Consider the following 19,590-nt stretch of genomic DNA (forward strand, 5'->3'; position numbering starts at 1 on the left):
GAGCGCAGTTAATTTATACATATATACAGAGATGGGCAAAATACATGTCAAATGTATTTTAGATACAAAATACAAATTACTTTTAAAATCTGTATTTCAATTACAAAATACAAATTACTTCTAAAAATTGTATTTTCGATACTAAATACAAATGTAATTTCAAAATCCTGAATTAAAATACGAAATACATGCCTTCACCAAAGTTTTTACCTAATAAAAAATTAAAATAAATTCAAATATGAACTATTTTTAGAATGAGAGGCTCAAACATTCTTGCAGCGCATCTATAGGAAACTGGCAATTTGACCATTATCCATGGCAAAATGTCTTAAATAAAATGGAGAAAAATGTCTCCTGCACCTTTGGGAACAGCGTCAGATTCTACAAGTCCCCTCCACAAATTACTCAATGCAAAACTTCGTTTCGCAAAATACTCCACACGCGACTACGTTTTGCAAGTATACAAGGGCCTACGGGTGTTATAGAAGTAAATTAAGGGGCAATTTATTGTCCCATAGATGGCAGGCTAATGCAGACTCATTCGGGATCCCTGCCATCTCGTCGCACGCTCTTTCTACTTACGCACAAAAACATTGCATGTATTTTGATTTAGAATGTATTTTAAAAATACAAACTACTCTTTAGATGTATTTTCGTTACAAAATACTTTCAGAAAATGTATTTCCGATACAAATTACAAACTACAAAAGTATCGAAAATACGTATTTCAAATACAGTACACTCCCGATTATCCGGGGTAATGATGGGGAGAGATGGCACGAATAATCGGAAAACACGGATAATCCAAACTTTCAGTTAAATGTCTTTTAATGTTCATAATTTACTTAAAACGAACAATATATTATTATTTATGCAGTTATTGTGTTGCTTTAGAGTGCTTCCAGGACTCCTTGAGAGCTTTCTTCGCCAGTTCGCGATCTTTTTTTAGCGACGATAGCGTGGATGTACTCGTATTATTAATGCTTTGTGTATGGCCTGGTTTCGAAAACCACGCATCCATGGCTGTGTGATAACGGATACAGGAAAAAGGTTTGCACGAATGCTTCAAAACCACTGCTTCACGTCGCAAACTACACTGTCAGGCACTACGCCACGTACTCGCGTCTCGCACAAGTTGCCCGGGTTGAAACTGCTACGGGACTTGTATCCGTGATCAAGGAGCGCGGTCGCGCACTGCGAGGCTTGGAAAACAGAAACACGGTGCTCCCGTTAATGCAACTAGAGCGCGATCGCTTCCGTTTCACGAAGGGGATTCTAACGGAAGTGATAAGCTCCGTATGTCCTAGCATTGATGCAGTAATTCTGGTGATTTTGCGTAGGATTTTTAAAAACAAAGATCGCGGAAAAAATTGAGCAAGAGTGAAAATCATGCACGGATAATCCGCAACCCGGATAAACCGCAGCCGGATAATCGGGAGTCTACTGTACAAGTATTTTCGATACTGCCCATCTCTGCATATATAGGAGGCAGGAGTGGGAGGACTGAGGGGAGAGAGAGGAGGAATGGGATGGAAAGTCCTCAAGGAGGTTAGAACGTAGGTTTCGGCGGCGATGGTTTGATCTCTGCATTTCTTCCGGGTTTCCTTCTGCGTCAGATTGTTCGTAGACAACAGTTTCGCTGGCTATCCTGCCAGCATCTTCAGGTCGAAGGTGTCGGCTGTCGGTTTCTGTCTCGCTTATATACCGTAGGCTGGATGGGAGCTGCATTGTGATTGGCTGTTTGACTGGGCGCTTCTATCTGATTGGCTCTCTCTTGGATTACTCTTTTCCACGCGCTGTGAAGGAAGTATCCATCTTCTCTATTGAAATTCAATGGTGTTTTTTATGAATTTCTATTGCTTCCCTGATTTCAAAAAACACCATTGAATTTCAATAGAGAAGATGGATACTTCCTTCACAGCGCGTGGAAAAGAGTAATCCAAGAGAGAGCCAATCAGATAGAAGCGCCCAGTCAAACAGCCAATCACAATGCAGCTCCCATCCAGCCTACGGTATATAAGCGAGACAGAAACCGACAGCCGACACCTTCGACCTGAAGACGCTGGCAGGATAGCCAGCGAAACTGTTGTCTACGAACAATCGGACCCTCAAGGAGGTGGCTGGAATGGGTAGAAGTGGAAAGCGTGGGGGGCGGGGAGGGGAGAGTGGAGAGGTGTTGCTTGGAAAAACCGGAGGAGGTAAAAAGGGTTTTTTCCAGGGTTAACAAACTTTGAACATAGAAATGAAAGCATTTAAATACACGTGACTGTCTTCTTATCTTCGGGTGTTGTTTCCGAGGGCCAGCGGTGAATGGTGTGTGGAAGGGGGGAAGACATCTTCTGTGCCGGTGGGCTGCCGTACGGATTAGCGAAACACTCGAGGACGCGTTCTTCTGAGGGCGGGTAGGTGGGGAGCGGAGAGTCGGCGGCTAGGATTCAGTGTATGGTGCCTGCGGGATCCCGTTCACGTCGTGTGGGCGACGCCTGTCGTAGTTATAATGATATATTTATTTGTCCAGCGGTTGAGTTACAAGATATTAACACAGTATAAGGCATGTCAAGAGTAATAATAGTAGAAACTATTTACAAAGAAGACAGCATACCAACAAAGCAAAAATTAGCATTGATCAAAAATACACATAAAAAGGGATCAGCTAAAACCTCATTGCCATTATAATTCAGCTAATTAATCAAAAGAATGTTTCAACTGTCTTTAAGAGTTACAAGATATTTACACAGTATAAGGCATGTCAAGAGTAATAATAGTAGAAACTACAGTGGAACCTCGTTAAAGCGAGTACGGGCTATAGCGACACCCCCGCTGTTACGAGAGATAGCCGATGCACCGTCAATTGACCGTATAATAAGCGTGTTAAAAAATTAGTTTTTACGAGACCCTTTCGGTGTTGGCTCTCGCCATAGCGAGGGTTTCACCGCCAGAAGACTCATCAAGACTCCTTAACCTCTGTAATTGCTAGCGATCTGTTAGAAATGAAGTTAATGAGTGCTCAGTCTCAAATTTATGTGGTAAACTGTCGTTTGATAAATATAATGATTGACGAAACAATGCTTTGCATGATTTTTATTCAGTGCGGCGCTTATAAATTGTTTGAATAGTTAGTCGTTATTTGAGTAAGGAAATTTAGCGATGCAAAAAAACATCGCCTTTTGTGTGGATTTATGCTTACGTTTATCGGATAGATGTTTATCTGTCGCCGCACCACTCCTGTTCCTGTATATCTGTTCGCAACAGGTATATTGGCTATTATTTGCTCCACCTCCGGCAAAGCGACAATTCGCTATAGCGAGTGTTTATTAGTGCACCGTGGGGTGTCGTTATATCGAGGTTGCACTGTATGTACAAAGAAGACAGCATACCAACAAAGCAAAAATTAGCATTGATCAAAAATGCACATAAAAAGGGGTCAGCTAAAACCTCATTGCCATTATAATTCAGGTAATTAATCAAAAGAATGTTTCAACTGTCTTTAAAAGTTACAAGATATTTACTCAGTATGTATAAGGCATGTCAAGGATAATGATATTAGAAACTATTTACAAAGAAGACAGCATTCCAACAAAGCAAAAATTAGCATTGATCAAAAATACACATAAAAAGGGATCAGCTAAAACCTCATTGCCATTATAATTCAGGTAATTAATCAAAAGAATGTTTCAACTGTCTTTAAGAGGTACAAGATATTTACTCAGTATGTATAAGGCATGTCAAGGATAATGATATTAGAAACTATTTACAAAGAAGACAGCATTCCAACAAAGCAAAAATTAGCATTGATCAAAAATACACATAAAAAGGGATCAGCTAAAACCTCATTGCCATTATAATTCAGGTAATTAATCAAAAGAATGTTTCAACTGTCTTTAAGAGGTACAAGATATTTACACAGTATGTATAAGGCATGTCAAGGATAATGATATTAGAAACTATTCGCAAAGTGGACAGCATTCCCAACAAAACAATAATTAACATTAATCAAAAGTAAACATTACAAGGGATCAGCTAAAAACTCATTGACATTATGCATTAATTATGAATTAATATTAATGATGTAGTAACATCGAAATTCGGGTTGGATTATATTTATTTTTGTGGAAAATTGCAAATCATCTTTCATAACAAAGCAAATCGTTGGTCCCGACGAAAAGGCCAGGGAGAGTTGTCCGATGACGGCACATTAGGAAGGGTGGATAACCAACGCAGTTTACAGCCAATCGCTGTCCGCCAAATGCACCTTACACCCTCGCCTAGTCATGCAACGTTGTCAAATGCATAAAGAGCAGCGAAATAAGCCTGATCCATCAAAACAAGTTCTTTCTTCGAATAACCAAAAGAAGTGATTCTTCCTCTGGGTCCTTTACACTCGCCGTCCCTTCTGGCTCCTTTCTTTGCGGAACCATTTGTGGGCGTTTCCCTATCTTACCTGGCAACCTTGCCCCCTATCCCGACCTAGACAATTCTGCCTGTCATCGGACAGCACTCGGCGGCGGGACTGTGGGTTCATTAACTTAGGAACAATGTCTTGGGATGCATTTAGTTCGTACATGTACTGACTATATCGTCTGACTGAATTCGGGAAGATATCAACTCTAGATTGCGTCATGCCACATTCTTCTGTCGAGAGACTGAAACGTATTTTCCTATTCATACATATTTTCACGTAATTTAAACGCGTTTATTATATACTGTTCTTTTTTTCAACGACTTTCCTAAATGAAAAGTTCACACGAACTTCGTTATTACGAACCTCCAGTTTTTCGGACCCGCGAACTTCGAAATAATGAGAGTCTACTGTATATTGGTGGATGGCGGGATAGAGAACTAGACAGGCTTCTCATGAATTGAATTCAGCTGGATGGAATAGATGCCACATTGTTTCAAGCGGTATTTAATGGGTAATGGCATGAGTTCATTAGTGCATACCATCCGATATATCGGACGTGTGCCATGTCTTACATAAATACTTCTCTAGTCGATAAATTCAATGAGTCAAATAAAATATTAGCGGGGGGGGGGGGTAAAGACAGACATCTTGGAATGCATCTAGTTCGTATATGGGACTTACTGTAATCGGGAAGATATCAACCCTCGATTGCGTTATGCCACATTCTTCTGTTGGGAAACTGAAACGGATTGCCGCTAAGAAGGGTAATATAAGACGAGGGGCCAAGGTACCTGCTCCCGGATTCCGAGGGTAAAGCCTAAATGTTGCAATGTTGGATCCTGAAACGAAGACGTTGTACACCCACGTCTGTCATAAAAGGGGGAGAACTAGGCAACGTATATACACGGCATTTGTTCACTAGTGTAAGAAAATCTCCAACGAAAATATAGGGCTTTCGTCTCCCAGGTGAAGAAACGTCCAGATGCATATTTATATCTTTAGTAGGGAAAAGGTGAAAGCAAGACAAATACTACAAATAGTTACAAATGCTACACGAAGCACAAAAAATTTAATGAGCAAGAGAAAAAAAAAAATGCGAATAGATTGGTCCCCGACACTTTTCGCATATATCCCATAAGCCAATAGATCAGCCACATGGAGTTTTAAGAAACAGAGTTTTAAGGGTTAATATCGCAGCAGTGGCAACCAAGGTGTCCAGCCATTTGAAGCAGAAAACGCAGGAATAGAAGGATCAACAACTTTGCTATTTCCATGTAGTGATTTATTAACACCGACCATGGTTTCGTTACAGAGTAACATTATCAAGGTGAAAATTCAGGCAAATTGACAGTATATATAGCAGAAGGTTGGGGTTTCTCTACTTTGAGAAGAAAGGACGGAGATTAGACGCCTTGGAAGAGCTGGAAATTTGAAGCCACTGGGACTCATACCTGGTTAACAACCACCTTTACCCTCCTCGCTCCCACCTCCACCACTTTCCCCCTTACTCATCCACCCCTCCACCCACAGTGACGCCAAACCCAGCTCCAACCCCAGCCCCTACCTCCCCCTAACCAACGGCTCCCGGAAATTTTCCCTACCCAACCTTCTGCTATATGTACTGTCAATTTACCTGAATTTTCACCTTGATAATGTTACTCTGTAACGAAACCATGGTTGGTGTCAATAAATTACTATGTGGAAACAGCAAAGTTGTTGATCCTTCTATTCCTGCGATTATAGATTTCCACCAAGTTATGCCTGCTACGATTAATTATAATACAGAAAAATTCACGCATAATTGCAGGTTTTCTAGGGAAATTTTTTGAAATTCCAGTTTAATCTCAGGTGATTACTCCGATGGATAGGAATTTTAAAACATCCAAAATCACGATGCACTAAGGGTAAGGAAAATAGACTTCGCTGTTCCACAAAATAAAATACCGTATAAGCTTGTGTAAGAGGCGCACACGTGTAAGAGGCGCACCCCTATTTTGAGGAAGGAAGCTATAAAGAAAAAAAAAATTACGGTATTTTTTTTATCCTATCGTGCGGTATTGCAGACGTATGCCTGGAATTTCGACAGTTATCGAAATTTCCTCTTTCAGTACTATTTGAAAGAGGAAATTTTGATAACTGCGGCGGTAATAGCGGCATAAGAGGGAGTAGAAAGAGTTCCGATCCTCTCTTCGCATACGTCATCCCTCTACGTTGCTTGTCCTACTCACGAACAATTTTGTTTAAAAGCTCTCGCAGGAGTATTGCAATAGAATTGCAGCCGTGGAAAATTTTAAGGCAAAACACAACAGCCACATAGCATGAACCTTCCCAAGAGATTGGACAACGATCGGGGCAATCTCAGCGCCTTAGGATAACAACCACGTCGTAGATTTAAGGCCCCTTGCACACACACCGATTTTGGACGGCCGGTAAAATATCGGCCGTCCACATTCCAATAGTGAACAATGGGAGAGCATTGGAGCTTGCACACGTACCGAACACGCGCCGGCACCGGCTAAATGCCGGTTAGCTGCCGGCCATTGTCACTGAGGATCGCCGTCGCCGGCTCAAAAACATAGCAACTTATCGTTTGACCGGTAAAAATCCGGCGTGTGTGCAAACATCGCTTCGCCGGTAAAATATCGGCCGATATTTTACCGGCCGTCCAAATTCGGTGTGTGTGCAAGGGGCCGTTTTTTTCCTTTCCGGGACTCCATAGGAAAATAGGAATTTATCAAGTTACAGGGGATCATTGGAAACGCGTTTCATCCCTACCCCATCTCACCAACTGACCTTTTTCGGTCTACCAGGTTCAATTCTCCGAGTTTCTGGAGGTCAAATGCTAGGTGAGTCACCTTCTGAGCTCGAAAATATATCTCGATATCTTTCAGCAATTGTATGACACGCACGAGGTTATAAAAAGAATTAGACCTAACGCGACGTATATCTGACAGCATTTAAGTTTTTTGAGCTCTAATTGATTGACACAAAGATTTATAGCTAAAACAAGGCTACTAATATTCAACTACGTCCTAACAGCACAATTTCGGAAGAAACAAGCATAGCATAGCATAAGCGCATTCAAACAAGACGAGACGGACTGGAAACTTCAGGCAACGCAAACTGCGTATATCATTGCTGTGCCTTCGCCTCTTCACTTTAAAGGCAACGACGTCACATGCAAGATCGGACGTGTTCTTCCCTTGCTCCTTCGCTCATAGCCTCGTAGCTTGAAATATGGAGCGCGCTCCTTCCCCTCGACCTCTCCTTCAGCGCTAGTCCAACAATGAACACACTCGTTCGAATTTTTTAAACCGCAGGTTTTGACACCAATACAATTTTCAGTTGCAAAAATCCTCATATTAGCGTCTGAAGATAATTTTTGAAAAATCAGGTGCTCAGCGTAATGGAAATTGCTCGGCAAGACAGATGTTGACGAATCAGGTATGTCCTTCAAAACTGCGCGTTTCTATACGTTTGATAAGCGATTACTATATGCAGTATAAATGCCGCGGGATGCCCACTCGTGGCAGTAAATTTAGCGCGCGCTCCGGAGCGAATCACCCCGCGTGATCTTTTCAATGTTCACCTCTGGGGTACCGATGTGACGGCGCGATGCTTACAAGAAATTCAAACAGGAGCATTTTAAAAATACGTCACTAAGGGAGAAACTCCCCTACCTGCCGCTTGATTTTGACCCAGGGTTTCAGATGACTGACTCACGCTGTAAACCAAGGCCCCTCAGTTCCCCTTGGACTTGCGACCGGGTAGGGGAGGGGGGGGGGAAGATAAGAAGTTTGTGTAAGAGGCGCACCCCCATTTTCGGCTGCAATGTTTGGGAAAAAAGGTGCGCCTCTTACACGCGCTTATACGGTATATATTTGTGACCGGTTTTGATACGGTGTGTGATCATCTTGATACGCCGTATCGAAATCAATCGCAAATGTACAGTAAAACCTCTTTACATCGTAATACCAAAATTTGGGCAATTTGATCCCAGTGAGAAACGGGTGGTAGAATCCACGTGGAACCCACGTGGAGATGTAACGTGGATACCACGTGTTTTTGGTCATGGAATCAACGTGGAATCCACGTGGAAATTTGGTGGAAAAATTAAAACAGCAGTAGGTGCTGTCCTAAAACCATTAAAACCTCAACCACTCTATATCTAAACCTTCTATATATGTGTCTACGATTTTTCATGTGCTCTCATGGCTGCCTTTCCACGAATTATATAAAAATAGAATGTGCGATACATTTTCACATAACTAGCGTGGTTTCAGGATGATAAATGACGCAATGTCACCAGAGAGTTAAGTACCACAAATTAGAAATTCTGTTTAACATTTAATGCTAATCACCACAAATCCACTTGAAATCAACGTGGATTCCACGTGGGTCCAACCACTCAATATCCACCACCACCAAATATCCACCACTCAACGTGGATTCCACGTGGGTTCCACGTGGATTCCACCACCCATTTCTCACTGGGATGTAAGGAGGTTCACTATAGAGAGGTTTTAGTGATAGGCACCATTTTTTCATATCCTTTAGAAATGAAAGGCACTACTGCCTTTTAAACCATTCATTATATTTATGCATTTAAGTAAACATGCATGCATTAGTGAACATATATTTAATATTTAATTGTAACACAATACGAGCCCTGTCACGTGATTTTTACCATGATTGAATAGAAAACGTTGTGATCTCTCTTAATTCAACAGTCACTTAAAATGATTAGGATACAGGCATCCCCCGAGTTACGTATGTCTCGACTTACGTAAATCCGTAATTACGTAAGCGATAACCGTATTTCAAATGATTACGTTAATTTTCGAATGCGAGCGCGAAGAAGTATATATTCGCTTGTACAACCTATGGTAGAAAAAATATCGAATAGTTATAGAGTTTTTTACGTGCTAAAAATAACAAAGTGACCCATTTTTGTCATTCCTCGAAGGAAATTTCGTTAATTTCTGTAGAAAAATCGCTTATAAATCCCAAGTCAATAATCAACGTGAAAATTTGCAGTTCTAGCGATGGATGTGGTGGCGTATGTGGTTGCGCTCATTCCTGTACGATACAACTTGTTATACAGCAATCTCTGAAGTGCCAACGCAAAGGTTCGACTTACGTAAATTTCGACTTACGCATAGTCTGCCGGAACGCATCTCTTACGTAACTCGGGGGATGCCTGTAGTTAGATACCTTTTTTCTTATTTACTGTTAGGTATGCTCTCATATGCAACAAAATGGCCATAACTAATGATTAACGTGAAAATTACAGCATTTAAAGGTGTAAAAGAAAAAAAAATATGCGTGAAACATTTATTGCTGAAAATGTCATTCCATGTACGCAATCGCGGCTGCATTAATGGTCTCTAGTTGTCTCAGTATGATTTGCGGAGGTAGTTTGGCCATCTCGGGGGTGTCTCCTTGGTATGATACGTGGAGGTTTTACGAGATGAAGAGGTTCACTACAAAGAGGTTTGCCTATAAATTTACATGCGAATCTGATGGGACCGTAGGGGTGGTATGAAGTAAGGAGGTTTACAATGTAAAGATGTTCACTACGTAGAGGTTTTACTGTATATTCTATTTTGTGGAACAGCATTTTTTTTTCTTACGCTTTATGCATTATGAAGGAGTTCCACCATGTCATGCCACCCACCGTCACATCCAAAATCAATTCCATGCTTTTAAATAATATTTACCTTAATTTATTTTATTTTACGTTCGTATTATATGCATCCATTATTCGTATTTAGTCAGTGCAAGGCAAGTATATTCACGTCTTTAGTACGGAAAAGGTTAATATTAAAAAAATTGTGCGAGTACTCCACCCACACACCCTCCATAAATTCAAAGCATTTACACGAAGCATAGAAAACGTTCAAAAAATAATAAAAAACACTAAATATCAATTCGCCGCAATGGCAACCACACCAAAAAATCGGCCAAAAAATCTAGTTTATGTCCACTGAATATCATGTTCCTCAAACGTTTAAAAGCACATAATAAAAGCGAAAAGTTTTAGTCCCATAAGGCTCCCATGTTAATTCAAGTCGATGTATCTCGAAAACTAATCGATTTTTCAAAGTTTTCAGATTTTTTCTCACGATGAAGTTTTTTTTACCTTTATGTCCAATAAGCCAAGTACCCCCACTTATCACAGTTTATCACCCAGGAATTTCAAAATATGTACATATTTCATTTCAAATCCATTTCACATAAAATTTGGCCAGTTGAAACATCCATTTTCTGGCCTATTTTATGAACATGAATTTGGTTGAAGAAAAATTTCTCGTGATTCCAACCGGGTTTGGTATTTGGTTAATTCTCCCAACGTTTCAATGGCTGAGTCTGCCATCTTCTTCAGGGGTTCACTTGTAATGGCACTTCTTACGGTACTTATTTATTTATTTATTTATTGATATCCCTGGTTGCCATTATTGTTGAGTGCGGATGTAGCGATTAATTATGGTATTCCAAGCACTGCTCAGTTGGAAGCCCTTATCTTTGTTTAAGCTCTTCTCCTCAACTTACAGCAATTGCCTCCTTCACAATTCTATCCCAATAGTTATTGGTGCGGCACAAAACCGTCGTATTTTTGAAGTCCATCCTATGACCGAGGTCCAAGCAATGCTCCGCTACCGCCGACTTTAGCAGATAAAACAGGCGTATGCATCTTTCATGCTCCGTCAGAAGTTTTTCGATTCTGCGGCCAGTTTCCCCAATGTAAACGTGACCGCACTCACACGGGACGCTGTACACTCCCGAGGTTTTGAGGTCCAATTCACCTTTCGGTGTCCCGACGCAGGTTAAACATTGGGAGAATTAACCCAATATCACACCCGGTGGGAATCTATACGCCGGGAAAACCTTAACTTTTACATTCTTCTATATTCTCTTTTATTTGAAAGTTCCTAGAGTAACAATTTTGGTGTCAGGAAATTTGTTTAAATTGGTTTTGGAAAGAATTTTTGTGAGTTTTCTTGCTAACAGAGCAGACCAAAACTCCTTCTTTGCGGACATATTGAGAGGATATATTGAGCGACCATTGTAGTTAATAATAATATGATAGTTAGAAGTGTGGCACAAAACCTTTGTATTTTTAATTGGTTTTTTTTTAAATTTAATTTTCATTTGGTTGTCTCCTATAGATCCAATCGTTGATAGCAAGTCTCTCCCAAGCCCAAAGCACAAGACACGGACATCACATCGGGCGAGTAGCCCTTCTCAAGGGAGGTTCCTGAGAGTGGAGCTGAACAAGGTGGTTGTGGTGACTGGGAAACATGAAGAGTCTACGTGTGTACCTGAGCAGGAAAGCAAGCCATTGCCAGCCTTGGAGGGACCACAAACAGTCAAAGGTACGTGAATTTTTTCCGACCTTATTCTCACAACATTGATTGGTAGGGATGTCTACATTCATATTCATATTTATTTCTGTCCAACGATCATTTTACATGATATAAGACACGTCAGGTAAACACATAAACATTTAAGCTGTACAGTATACAATCATAATAGGCAATCATTCCTGGTATGGTATTTGGAGGAGGCGACCGACAGCTGAGGTCATTTGCGCCATGAGGGAAGGGTAGGTAAGGAAGGGTGGAGAAAAATCCGGCGTCGGCAATTAGCCTGCTCTAAACGAAAGGTGCCAAGGGGACCACGGCTTAACGTCCCATCCCACGGACGGAGTGTTGCGCTTCAAATGTCCTCCACACAACATTCAGGCAGGGATCGGCCAGTCTCTGAAAATTCTCTGCCACTGCCGGGATTTGAACCTGGGCCCACCAGGTGGGAAGCCAACACTCTAGCCACCACACCAACCCGATACCAATTCATTCCTTCCATCCAATCATCAACCAATCAGTTTCCTTCATCAAAGAAAACGAAAGGGATTGAATACGATTCGTCACCCACCATTAGAGTAGAGTGAGTCCTCGTTTAATGTCACTTACCATTACTGAAAAATGTGACGATAAACGAAATGACGTTAATCGAAGCATAAATTCCCATAAGAAATAATGTAAAAAGTGAATATCGGCTCCGAGACCTCACAATTCCTACGTGAAAAAAATGATAGCGTATGATATCTGGGGCATTTTTTACGGTGGGAATGCCAAACTATGGCATAAATACGAGTTCCTGTCTTCATCGACGACAATAGCAGCAGTGACGTAAATCCTTCTCCATTTTTGTATCTTCCAGCATGTGCATTTCGGCTTCGCTATGGTGGTCGCCCGGGCGAGAGTCGCCTGGGCATCATCATCGCTGAAACATCGTCGCAGTTACAGGAACCAAAATTATTGGGAACTCGGCAAAAAAGTGACGACAATAACTCAGAGTTCTTCACGGAAAAATGCCTTGAAATCACTTTTTAGGTTCCTGAAAACCATTATGTCAAGTAAAACCTTTTGCACCTACCTAAGAATTCATTTTGCAGAAATTTTTGCTAAAACCGTAATCGCAATTATCAATAAACACACTGTTTTACACTTAGTATAGACTGACTTTATTACCGCTCACAAAACGAACAACCTGCAACGCCCGCCGCTTCGCCTTTTTTTTTCGCGTGAAATTTAAAAGACTTGACGTTATTGCGAAGCGAAGGTGCGATAAACGAATGACGGTCTCAAAATATTCGTGACGTTATCGCAAAATGACGTTAAACGGGGTGACGTAGAACGAGGACTCACTGTAATCATTATATACAAATTACAGTGCAACCTCGATATAACGACACCCCACGGTGCACTAATGAACACTCATTATAGCAAATTGTCGCTTTGCCGGAGGTGGAGCAAATAACCAATATACCTGTTGCGAATAGATATACAAGAGCAGGAGTGGTGCGGCGACAGATAAACATCTATCCGATAAACGTAAGCATAAATCCAGGCGAAAGGCGATGTTTTTTTGCATCACTAAATTTCCTTACTCAAATAACGACTAACTATTCAAACAATTTATAAGCGCCGCACTGAATAAAAATCATGCAAAGCATTGTTTCGTCAATCATTATATTTATCATACGACAGTTTACCACATAAATTTGAGACTGAGCACTCCATTAACTTCATTTCTAACAGATCGCTAGCAGTTACAGAGGTTAAGGAGTCTTGATAAAAGTCTTCCGGCGGTGAAACCCTCGCTATGGCAAGAGCCAACACCGAAAGGGTCTCGTAAAAACGAATTTTTTAACACGCTTATTATAGGGTCAATTGACGGTGCATCGGCTATCTCGTAATAACGGGGGTGTCGCTATAGCCCGTACTCGCTTTAACGAGGTTCCACTGTATTTGGTTTAAGATATAAGAGTTAACAAGGGGAATACACGACCTTCGGGTGGCCGATTGAGCTCAAATTTTCTGATTCGGTAGATCACGGCTATCAATTCATCATGCCAAAGCAAGACGATGCACCGCTCAATTTTTCGAGAAAAAAGCAATTACCAATCATAAAAAAGGGATCGACGGTATATGTACACCCGCCATCCTTACTTCAGCAGTCTACCTCCGTAACCACTGGGCCACCGCTTTCATGTCTTGGAGAAAGTGTCAGGAAATGCCGTAAAAAAATGTCAGAAAAGTGGGTCCTTTGTAGAGCATATCAGTACATCCTTAACTAATATCAAACTTTTGCATTTTACACAGGTTAAAATAGCTCAATTTAGACAAAAAAATTATTTGGTGAAAGGAGCACCTGTACATGCCATCAACAGATTCATGTCTGGGTCGTTTACAGACATGGGACAACTATTGCTCGCTCTGCAAACCACGCGTGCAAACAGGCTGGGACAATAACAAATTCAGATATTAACACTTTGACTGCCGGCCGCTAATTTTAAAGCCCTATTGAAAAATCCAGCCATTTTTACTAAATTCGCAAATAGGGTGGTTTCCTATTATTTTTTTATTGCCTTAATCAAAAGATTATTACTCCTGCAGTACGTATTTCACGCTTTTAGATTTTTAAATGGCAATATCTATTTTTTGCGATTAAATGAAATGTGAAAATTTTCAAGCGCGCAAAAACGCGCGGTTAAGTATGTATGATAGGAAAACTCCGTGTGACGTCGTTCTGGTTCCCGCTGCCGCAAGTGTGGTGACCTTGGGGAGAGGCTTTGAGCACTGATACAATGCAGGATGCTAGCAGGTAGCACTTGGCTTAAATAAGGATTATTAATACCCTATCAAATGAAGGAAACTTTATGACAAGAGGCAGTTTTAATGGGTGATTATTAAGAGATGTTTCCCTGAGCTCTGTGCATCATGCATGCATTGGTTATCTCAGACGATGTAAGACTCCTATCTACTCGTATAGAAACTAGGTCCCTGTGACGTCACGTGGAGTGGCATCGCATGGGCGCCAATCTGGCCTTTTTCAAATGAGGATAAAATTGACCATTGCCATTCGTCTAAACCGGTATTTCTAAAACCAAATAATTTGTATATAATGAATACACTAATGATGGGTAACGAATCGCAATCAATGCCTTTTGTTTTCTTTGATGAAGGAAACTACCCTATTGTTTTAAAACATTAGCATCAAAAATATATTATGTAATATGGATGTGTATTTCAATAAAAATGGACTTTGCTCTTCTTTATGAATGAGTTGAATAACATTTATAGCTAACTTTTAAATATATATTTCAATAATGAAAACCTAATGATTTTGAAAAATAAAAAAGTAGCAACAAATGATGTACCGCCATAAAATGCATAATATTTTTTATTACGATCAATTTGAACTAATTAAACCATGGGAATCATACAAAAGCATTGTTCCAAGCAAATCACTCAAAATCCTGGATGACGGAAAGGGTCACTGCACCCTCAACAAGCAGTCTATCCCCCAAAGAATTTTCGCACAAAGTAGGCTGAGAAAAGGGTGCCGGTAGCTACGGAGAACTTTTTGTCCTCAAGACATTAAAAGAACTCTTTTTCCATCGAGCAGTTGATTTTTGAAATAACGGAACCACTAAGCAGTAAACTGGAAAAGTAATATGGGTGGAATATCACAGCTTCACCACAGAGTAGGGATATACTGAGATGACAAAACGGCTGAAGGCGGTAATAAGCTCATTCCGCATTTCACCATGTTCTAAATAAGGAAACGTGGCTTGAGTTGCTATTTGGTTGCTATCGTTGCTATCATTCGCGCTTGGCGTGGAGTGTTGTCGCACAAATTTTTTTTTATTCCTCCACTCTTCAATGCTTTCACGTAGTGTGCTAGTGTTTTAAAGAAACATGGAAAATAAGACGAGAAGAAAAGGTTTTGCTTGGTGTTCAGCCAGTCACTGCAAAAACAATGCGGGCATGACGGAAGCAAAGTTGAGTTTTTTCAGTTTCCCTAAAGACCCTGTGAGGTAAGTAATTTCATATTTTTTCTGATTTACATTGCTGATCGAAGAAACTAAACTTATATTCGAGTATTATTTTGCATGCGAAATGAAATTGTCGAAAAAGTTTAATAAGAACTTGTGGTGTTGGCGCAGGTCCAAGGAATGGGTGATTCGATGTCGTCGGTCGGATTTAGAAAACAGGACTGTCAGTTATTTACATAATAACTGCCGGATTTGTGCGTACGATTTGGCGTTCCTTGTTCTACCTTCATTAGTAAAGAAATAATTAGGCTACTTTGAATTTTAAACCCTCTTTTTCGGTGGATTGTAAGTTGTTAGCACTATTTGGTTTGAATTTACAGCATAATTTTACGTATTTTCAATATGGCCGCCGTGCGATTTTTCATTACAGAGAAACCTATGGTACAGACACCTAATGTCCCCTCTGTATATGTCTACTCTGTGGCTTCACGCAAGCAAAGTCAATAAAATAGAAAGACGGAACATTACGTCCATGGCAATTAATCTTCAGAAAGATTGACAGGACTTAATATCGCGTCCATGGCACGCAAAGTGTTAAGACGTATAGTTAGAGGTCCGTGAAAGTGGTTTTATTTATTGCTAAAATTCGTTTTAAAACCATGTGATTTCGGTTTTAAAGAAAATCTTGGCGGTGTTATTTTAATGCAACAATTTTCCCATGTTTATGGGCGTTTTATTATTTTATGCTACATGTTTTCTACATCATACACATCTATTATTTTTCACTCATTTTTTGAATGAATGAAAAATAATAGGAAACCACTCTATTTAGACAAAAAAATGATTGGGTGAAAGGAACACCTGTACATGGGATCAATACTTTCATGTCTTGGTAGTTAATAGATGCAGCACAACTGTAGCTCGCTCTGTAAACCAGACAATCAAACAGGCTGTGACACTAACAAATTCAGATATAAAGACATATTGCACTCAAGATCTCACCATTAATGACTTCATTGTGTGTTTCCAAAAAACCTGGTGAATTTCTCAAACCACTGCAGTTTGTTCAGAAGAGAATGACATTAGTTTCCCGTTTATGCATCCATATGGTCCATGGAATTGTTCCACGTAGCCCAAAGTAGAAGACTTGTATGAAGCGCCATTGAAAAATACTCTGTGCAAATTGCAACTCATTCACAGTTTCAGTTAACAATTCAATTCAATACCAGTTATTCAATGTTTGCCAGTAGCAGTGGGTGTTTGCACACATTGGATGCCATGGAAGTTAACAAGATTGAGCTAGCTTTCATTCAATACATGTAATCAATCATTCAGATATGACCTTTATCTCCGTCATGCATGCTAAGTAGAAAGAAACTTCAATTTTTCCCTTGAAGGTATGCAATCTTTGTGTAAAAGAGTCGCAAACATGCCTAACTTTGACATATCTTAAAACAAAAAGTATAAAAGTACTACCATTTTTATTTTGTTTTATTGATAGCCGAACATTTAAACTACCCACCGAGAAATTTTAAAGAAAATAAAAGGTGCCCTTTTTAGTAATAAATTGTTAAATAATGTCTAATTTTTATCGTTTAAACAAGTCCTATTTGTTTATCATTGCTTCAAATGACTTGAAAGTTATTTCAAAATGTACATAAATGAATTTTATTCGAAAAGAAACAATAACCAATGGTTTATGAGCCATGGTTCCTTAGTGATCGGCATTTATGTGATTTTTTCATTTTTTACTCTTGAGGCCTGACTCTGCAATGTTCAAAGGATGGTAACTTTATAACGGTTCAGTTCTGAGCTGAGATAAAGTGATCATTATTCATCATTAGGATACTGCCTTCATAGCCCGGTCAAAATAGACATTGACCCTTGCATAAATTCCCAACAAGCTGAAAACTTGCATGAACCGTAAGGACACCTCTCTGATGAAATACTGAAAAGTCCCCATCGATAGCGCAGCAATATAGCCATGCACATTACGGAGAATTCTAACTCCATCTAACGTTCGAATGGCTTTTTCTCAGAAATGGTAAATCTTAGAGAAAAAAGTAAAATGACAATTTTGTAGATAATTTTCTGATCTACGATTTTGGTCGGAGCAATTTTTATCATAAAACTAACCGTTTGGCTAAAAAATTGCATTAAATAAATTGCCAACAAGCTGAAAATTTGTATGAACCTCAAGGATACCACTCTTATGAAATCTCTGTCCCGATTGTTGGCGGATGGACAGGTTAGAGCTAGTAACCAATATGCGAGTTACGCGTCCAATAATGTTCGGAGAGCGCAACAATATAGTCGTGCATATTACGAAGAATACAGCTCCAGCCTACATTCAAATGGCTTTTTCTCAGAAACGGTAAATCTTAGAGAAAAAAGTAAAATGACAATTTTGTAGATAATTTTCTGATCTACGATTTTGGTTGGAGCATTTTTTATCATAAAACTAACCGTTAGGCCAAAAAATGCAAAAAACCCATTTATGTGACCTTTGACCTTTAATAAAATTTTTAGCACCCATGGGATCGATGGGGACTTTTCAGTATTTCATAAGAGTGGTACCCTTGAGGTTCATGCAAATTTTCAGTTTGTTGGGAATTTATGCAAGGGTACCCCCTTTTTTATGGGCTAATTTGACCGGGCTATCATATACAGTGCAACCTCGATATAACGACACCCCACGGTGCACTAATAAACACTCGCTATAGCGAATTGTCGCTTTAGTGGAGGTGGAGCAAATAATAGCCAATATACCTGTTACGAACAGATATACAGGAACAGGAGTGGTGCGGCGACAGATAAACATCTATCCGATAAACGTAAGCATAAATCCAGGCGAAAGGCGATGTTTTTTTGCATCACTAAATTTCCTTACTCAAATAACGACTAACTATTCAAACAATTTATAAGCGCCGCACTGAATAAAAATCATGCAAAGCATTGTTTCGTCAATCATTATATTTATCGAACGACAGTTTACCACATATATTTGAGACTGAGCACTCCATTAACTTCATTTCTAACAGATCGCTAGCAATTACAGAGGTTAAGGGGTCTTGATGAAAGTCTTCCGGCGGTGAAATCCTCGCTATGGCGAGAGCCAACGCCGAAAGGGTCTCGTAAAAACGAATTTTTTAAAACGCTTATTATAGGGTCAATTGACGGTGCATCGGCTATCTCTCGTAATAGCGGGGGTGTCGCTATAGCCCGTACTCGCTTTAATGAGGTTCCACTGTATATAACTTTCACGAGCGTGCTGCACCCACCCTCAGCGGGCTTCCCCCGCTCTTTTCAATGCAGGTCCACAGAGGGATAGGCACGTTTCTAATTTTAAAATGTAGAAGAAAAAAGCCAGGGTCTTATGTACAAATTTAATGGGAATGTTCATGTACAAATTGAGGTCAGAGGACCTCTTTAAACACAACATTGGAAGTAATTACACTATCCTGTGTCTTATGTACAAATTTAATTGGAATGTTCATGTACAAATTGAGGTCAGAGGACCTCTTTAAACACAACATTGGAAGTAATTACACTATCCTCTTTTAAACGCACATGATGACTCATACTTACGTATCAACAGGAGACTTGAATGTGGAATCAGCCGCATTTTGATAAAAGTCATTTAAATTATGCGAGATATTGTTGCAAATGAACAAATGCATCAGTTTGTGCGCTGTTAACATCAGGAATATTTACCAGTTTTTGTTTTTTTTTTTGTTTTTTTTTTTAATTATTTAAAAACCAATTTTAGGAAACAATAGCAATATTTAGGAAGAAAGGTATGCCGTCGCATGTTCTTTGATAAATTCTGTGCATTTTGGTACCT

The 19,590-nt window shown here is 39.9% G+C and overlaps 1 protein-coding gene across 5 annotated transcripts in view; it reads left to right on the top strand.

Moving 5' to 3' along the window:
• Positions 1–19,590, top strand: part of LOC124172808 — a 184,651-nt gene that overhangs the window by 158,183 nt on the left and 6,878 nt on the right. For all 5 annotated transcript variants that reach the window (XR_006868279.1, XM_046552292.1, XM_046552295.1 and 2 more), the window contains one exon: positions 11,572–11,778. Coding sequence is in view for 4 of the 5 variants with exons in the window: in XM_046552292.1 (XP_046408248.1) it covers positions 11,572–11,778 (207 nt within the window). In the remaining variant the exon portion in view is untranslated. The remainder of the gene's footprint in view (positions 1–11,571; positions 11,779–19,590) is intronic.

The sequence above is a fragment of the Ischnura elegans genome (assembly GCF_921293095.1).
Source record: "Ischnura elegans chromosome 13 unlocalized genomic scaffold, ioIscEleg1.1 SUPER_13_unloc_3, whole genome shotgun sequence".
NCBI lineage: Eukaryota > Metazoa > Arthropoda > Insecta > Odonata > Coenagrionidae > Ischnura > Ischnura elegans.